Source organism: Quercus suber, unplaced genomic scaffold (genome assembly GCF_002906115.3).
Source record: "Quercus suber isolate HL8 unplaced genomic scaffold, Cork oak 2.0 scaffold_339, whole genome shotgun sequence".
Taxonomy (NCBI): Eukaryota; Viridiplantae; Streptophyta; class Magnoliopsida; order Fagales; family Fagaceae; genus Quercus; species Quercus suber.
This window is the reverse complement of record NW_027069791.1, coordinates 284,815-290,692: the sequence shown is the minus strand read 5'-3', so window position 1 is coordinate 290,692 and position 5,878 is coordinate 284,815. Positions and strand designations below refer to the sequence as shown.

General features: G+C 32.3%; 1 protein-coding gene across 1 annotated transcript; it reads left to right on the top strand.

Annotated features, from left to right (window-relative positions):
* Nucleotides 1-2,543: 2,543 nt before the first annotated feature.
* LOC112029825 (uncharacterized) lies at nucleotides 2,544-4,869 on the top strand. The gene is made up of 3 exons (XM_024062503.2): nucleotides 2,544-2,731; nucleotides 2,842-2,907; nucleotides 4,470-4,869. Exons 1-3 carry the CDS (start codon nucleotides 2,684-2,686, stop codon nucleotides 4,524-4,526), a joined length of 171 nt encoding a protein of 56 aa, XP_023918271.1. The 5' UTR covers nucleotides 2,544-2,683; the 3' UTR covers nucleotides 4,527-4,869.
* The last annotated feature ends 1,009 nt before the right edge of the window (nucleotides 4,870-5,878 follow it).

Genomic DNA, 5,878 nt, shown 5'->3' with positions numbered 1-5,878 from the left:
TATTTTGAGAGTTCACCTTCGCCAAAAGTCGTTGAGGCTCTTATTTTTGCACAAAATTGGCTAATGTGTTCACCAATTAATCTTTAGCAAGCATTAAATGATCTTGAAAGTTATCAAATTGATTCAGGTAATACAAATTGTCCAATGCAATTTATCTATTTATGAGTGATATTTACTATTCTAATCATTTACTTATCTCTATTTCTTTCTCTTTTAAAACTTGCATCAGAAATGGAATATATGGAACCAACAACATTGGATGAAGTTGAAATTTATCATGACTCGGGTAATATAATCTGTTTGATCTAACTTATCTCTTTGTGAGTGATATATACCTTTCTATTGATTTACTTACCACTATTTTTCTTTTAGAATTTGCATCAGAATGCTCATTGATATCTATGGATTGTATGGAACAACCTGTAGCCTTTGATGCTTGATTTGGAGTGCTCATATCATGGCACTGGGGTAAGGTTTGTGATGTTGATGATGAAGATGTGTAATAGTTAGTGCAACTTATTTTGTGTTGGCTTGGAGATTGGAGGTGTAAGCTTGAGTTGGGACTATATTTAATAGCTTGGGCAACTGATTGGCTTGTAGCTTTTTGTTTGTTGCTGGGCCTGTTATTGTTTCAACTTATTTGCTTTGGCTGGTAGCCATTCAACTCTTTTGTGTGATTTATTGATTTATTGGCTTGTAGTTGATGAAGTTGAACCTTGAAATTTAAGACGCTATTAGCTTGTAATGGTGCAAATGGAACTGTATTGGCTTGTAATTTGTTATTGCCTTTTTTTGTGGGGTTTCAATCTGACGTGTTTTTGGGCCCAATTTCATCAGTGTGATTAAATAGTGTTTTCTAAGCCCTAAATATGAGGCCCAATCTAAGTTGTGTATGGAATACATTCAAGGCCCAAATATGTATAACGCACGTCTTGCCTGGTTTAGAAAAGTCATGTATCATAAGCCCTAAATATAAGGCCCCAATCTAAGTAGTATATAGAATACATTCAAGGCCCAAATATGTATGACTCATGTCTTGCCTGGTTTAGAAATTTAAAAAAAAAAAAAAAAAGGGAGTTAATTTTAGCAAACTAGACTTGTTGTATTTACAAATCCTCTTTGGAAAAATTATTTATATACATGAATAGTACTAGTTATATATAAAAACAAAGTTATCAATTTTTTTTTTTAATAAAGCATGTATTTTTACATGAAGTTTTTAATGATAAAATAATTATAATATATGTGTTGCCAATAATTTTATATGAAATATGGTTAATTTGATTTGATTTATCTTTTGATGTATATCCATTATCTTGTTAAGTTACACTTATTCTCCTATTTGAAACTTCTCAGTGACATTGTGAAGTAGGGATGTGTAGCTAACTCACCAAACTTGACCTGACTAACCCAACTCACTGGGTTGGGTTGGTTTTGACGAGATAGTGGGTTGAGTTGGATTTTTTTTAACTCACCATGATAGGTTAGGTTGAAAAAACTTCTCAACCTGACCCATGCATACCCCTATTGTGAAGGATATATTAACTATTGATTTGAGCATTTTCTTATATATAGAATCAATAGATAAGGTTTAAGGTGTTTGACATTTATTTATAGAATTTTAATAATCCAATAAATAAAATGGAATAAGAGGGATTTGATTCTCAAAAAAGAAAAAAAAGAAGAAGAAGAGGGATTTGAATTATAGACGTCTTTGTTGAAAATATTAAAAAATGTTAATTAAGTTATAAGACTCTTGGAATATAAAGTCTAAAAAGTTCTAGTTTTCTAAGAAATTTGTAAATTGGTAATTTAGTTTTTTTAATTTGAATTAAGTGAATTTAGAAAATGATTTTGTAAAAGTTTGTTGGGGGAGAAAACATCTTGGAGAGACTCCAATTGAATAGTTAATATAACATATAGAAATACACTTTGTTGTTGTGTTTGACTAGCTTGCATTTTGTAACTTACTTGGTTAAAGGTGAGATAGAAATAAATTATCAAATCAATAACCATGCCAAACACATAGTTTAGTAAGCCAAGTGAAGCCAAAGGACAAGAAAAGAAAGCACCATCTAAGAGGGGGAAAAAAAAAAAATTCTTCCTTTGAACGATAGATATCCACTACTGCAATTACTAATTCAACCATAATAAAGCTGGTGTAAAAGCGAATTCATGTTAAAGCGATATTGTTTACCTCACAATTTATCATTAGGTGCTCAAAGAGCTCCAATCACTTACAATAAGGAGAAAAAAAAGGTCTTAGCATGATTAAAAGTGGACATGTATTATAATCATGATAAATTTGAATGAGTATTAGATCTAATTTGTATATGTAAAAAAATGTTGTCTGGGTAACATTACCCAAAGATAAACAAACTAGTTTAATTAGAAATTATAGGTTTCAATTAATTCAATTGATAAAATATTTTTTTACAGGGATAATAATAATAAAAAAATAAAAAAATTCCAATTATGCGTTAACTGATTTTAGAAGCCACAGCATTTGCTGTAGGCTCATAGCCCCAACCGCAGCAAATCAAGCCCTTCTATATAGTAAAAAACAGTGACACTTATTCTCTCTCTCTCTCTCTCTCCCAATTCTAGGGCTTCTTCAACTCTCTCTCTGTCTCCCTCCTCTGCTCTCATTCACAAATCCGAAGAAGAAGAAGAAGAAATTCCCATGGCGCCGCCTCCAGGACTCTATTCAGGAACCAGCACTCTCGCTTTGGTATATAAATCTCTCTCTCTCTCTCTCTCTCTGTGTTTGGTTTCAAGAAAATAGATCTCAAATCTAAATAACTTTTTGTAATTTGCTTTGTTGTTTTTTGTACTTAATAGGTGGCGCGTGCTTCGGCCTTTTCATTTGGAGTCGTTTACGGAAGCATTAAGCTCAAGTACCTTCAGGTACTACTCTCATCAATTTTGCTTTTGATAGTTGCTTTGTTCGATTGGGATTAGTGCTTGAATTATTGCTTAATAATATATTTTATTTAATTTCATTACAATTTACCATAAATTCTTAGCCTTATAGAGTTTAGGCATAGCTGACACTTCAATTTTGATAATCAAACATCAAATATATATGCATAATATACTTTCAGTTTCTGACACTTTACATTTGGACTAATTCTGGGTTTTTTTTTTTTTTTTTTTTTTAAATAAAAATTTCTATCAAAGTTTTAAATGTTGTAGTTTTTATCTTTGAATTTAAAAAGTTGTTGATTTCGTTATATCATACACTGCAAAGGAATTTGCATATGGCATACAACAATAAAACCTTAGTCCCAAAACTACTGATTGGCTACAGACCAATTGGGGTCACTCATTAAGTGGCACGTTAAATGGCTAAGGTGGTATGGAATTAAATTAACGGAAAAGAGTAATGCTACGTTCACAAATTGTTCACACCAAATCATAGTTGGCAAATTGTTATTGGCTGTTACTGGTGGGCAAAGAAGTAATTTCAGTTTTGAGCCTAAATTAGAACAAGTAACAGCTCGGATTAGTTGTGAAAATGTTGTGGACTTGGCATTTCTCAACAGAAAATGAATGAAAGGACAGAACTGAATTGACTGAAACCACTTAATAAATTTTTCCGTGGCAAAAATACAACTTTTGAAGTTTGAGGATGAAAGTGGAGTCTTTATGAAATTGCAAAGATCCAACAAAAAAAAGGTTTTTCAGCTTTATTTTTTTTGGGTTTGAAGCTTGGTTCATATGTTGTTGAAGATTCTTTAATGGCAACTTTCAATGCATATGAAGGTATTATTATTAATTGGTTGATGGACTGTAAGGTTGTTGTAAGGTAGTAGTAAAAGAAGCTCGATAGGCTAGGGGCAAATACAAAGTGGGGTTATGAACTTTTCTCTATTAGGGAACCTTTTCGCTCTTCCTTTATGCATTAGGATTGCACCCCATTTTGTGCTTTTTTTAAAGAAATCACTTACTTATCTAAGAACTTCTTTTTATTAGCCAAGAGATAATGAGGAACGAATATGGTGATATTTTTGTGAAGGATAGTTTTGTTGCCTTTAAAATTATGGCAATAGCGATTTATCTTATCCCAATAAGGTGATTTCCTCGCTGGAAGTTTTTGCTTTGTGCATTCTTGCATAAAGTTGTTCACTTCTGATTGCTATTGCCAATGAGCTCTAGCTCAAATGGTAGCTCCTACCATTACAAGAGCATGGTGGAGGGTGACATTGTGGGCTCAAGACCCACCTGGTGCATGTGTCATTACAATAAAGATAAAGGTTGTTCACCACCTATGGTTGGTTCCATTTCACTTGAGTTCAAAAGATATTGTTGGGCTCTCTGGAATGACAATCTTATGCTTCTCTTTGAGTTTCTATGAATATGCTGTTTTGGCCGTTCTATGTCATTTATTTTTATGTCTAAACACATAACAAAGTCATTTTACATATGCTTATTGTTTATTTTTGTTTTTGAACTTTTGTCACCTTCAGGCAAAGGCTAAGTCTCATAAGAAAGCAGAAGCGAAAGCAGCGAAGGCTCATCACTGAAGGGAATGGGCTCTGTTTAACATTGGAATTTAGGCATGCGTTCTGTTTGGTATAGAAAATAATGCAAAATGATGAATTGTACCATTTTTTCATCAATGCTTCAAAGCATTTTGGATTATGATGAACAGCTTATAGCTGCTGAAGTTTTTCTACGAGAATTGTTAACTTTTTCCTCTGAGAAATCTTTACTTAGTTGTTCTTTTGCAATCTGTGATGGCATTTCAGTTTCTATTGCCATGTGAACCATGGGAAAAAATGTTAGATGATGGTATCTTCCCTTCACGCAAATAATAATTATTTTTTACTCTGAAACCATATTGCATGGTTTCTGCAGTGTTTAATACATCCTTTACTCACTCTCTTTGCATTTACTTGTCTTATTGATCTTGGATGAAATCCATAAAGATTCTTTGTTGAACTGTGGTCTCAGCAGCTTATATTCTATAAATTTCGGAACAAACTTATAGCTTAAGGTTTTTTGGTACCTCAGCAATCATACTATTTTTAAATGACGGAATGAATGAAAACTTTTCATTACATATAAGACCGGGTCATGGTGATATAGCACACCACGTATCAAGTTTCTGATTTAAGTTTTATATTTTCTGTGAAGCTCTACTATTGCCGGCCTTTTACAAGTTGTAAAAATAAGTGTCACTGTTTTTTACTATATAGAAGGGCTTGATTTGCTGCGGTTGGGGCTATGAGCCTACAGCAAATGCTGTGGCTTCTAAAATCAGTTAACGCATAATTGGAATTTTTTTATTTTTTTATTATTATTATCCCTGTAAAAAAATATTTTATCAATTGAATTAATTGAAACCTATAATTTCTAATTAAACTAGTTTGTTTATCTTTGGGTAATGTTACCCAGACAACATTTTTTTACATATACAAATTAGATCTAATACTCATTCAAATTTATCATGATTATAATACATGTCCACTTTTAATCATGCTAAGACCTTTTTTTCTCCTTATTGTAAGTGATTGGAGCTCTTTGAGCACCTAATGATAAATTGTGAGGTAAACAATATCGCTTTAACATGAATTCGCTTTTACACCAGCTTTATTATGGTTGAATCAGTAATTGCAGTAGTGGATATCTATCGTTCAAAGGAAGAATTTTTTTTTTTTCCCCCTCTTAGATGGTGCTTTCTTTTCTTGTCCTTTGGCTTCACTTGGCTTACTAAACTATGTGTTTGGCATGGTTATTGATTTGATAATTTATTTCTATCTCACCTTTAACCAAGTAAGTTACAAAATACAAGCTAGTCAAACACAACAACAAAGTGTGTTTCTATATGTTATATTAACTATTCAATTGGAGTCTCTCCAAGATGTTTTCTCCC

Coding starts and splice junctions, on each gene's coding strand:
- LOC112029825 (XM_024062503.2), top strand. CDS start 2,684: ATGGCGCCGCCTCCAGGACTCTATTCAGGAACCAGCACTCTCGCTTTG. Junction 2,732..2,841: donor GAACCAGCACTCTCGCTTTG/GTATATAAATCT, acceptor TGTACTTAATAG/GTGGCGCGTGCTTCGGCCTT. Junction 2,908..4,469: donor TTAAGCTCAAGTACCTTCAG/GTACTACTCTCA, acceptor TGTCACCTTCAG/GCAAAGGCTAAGTCTCATAA.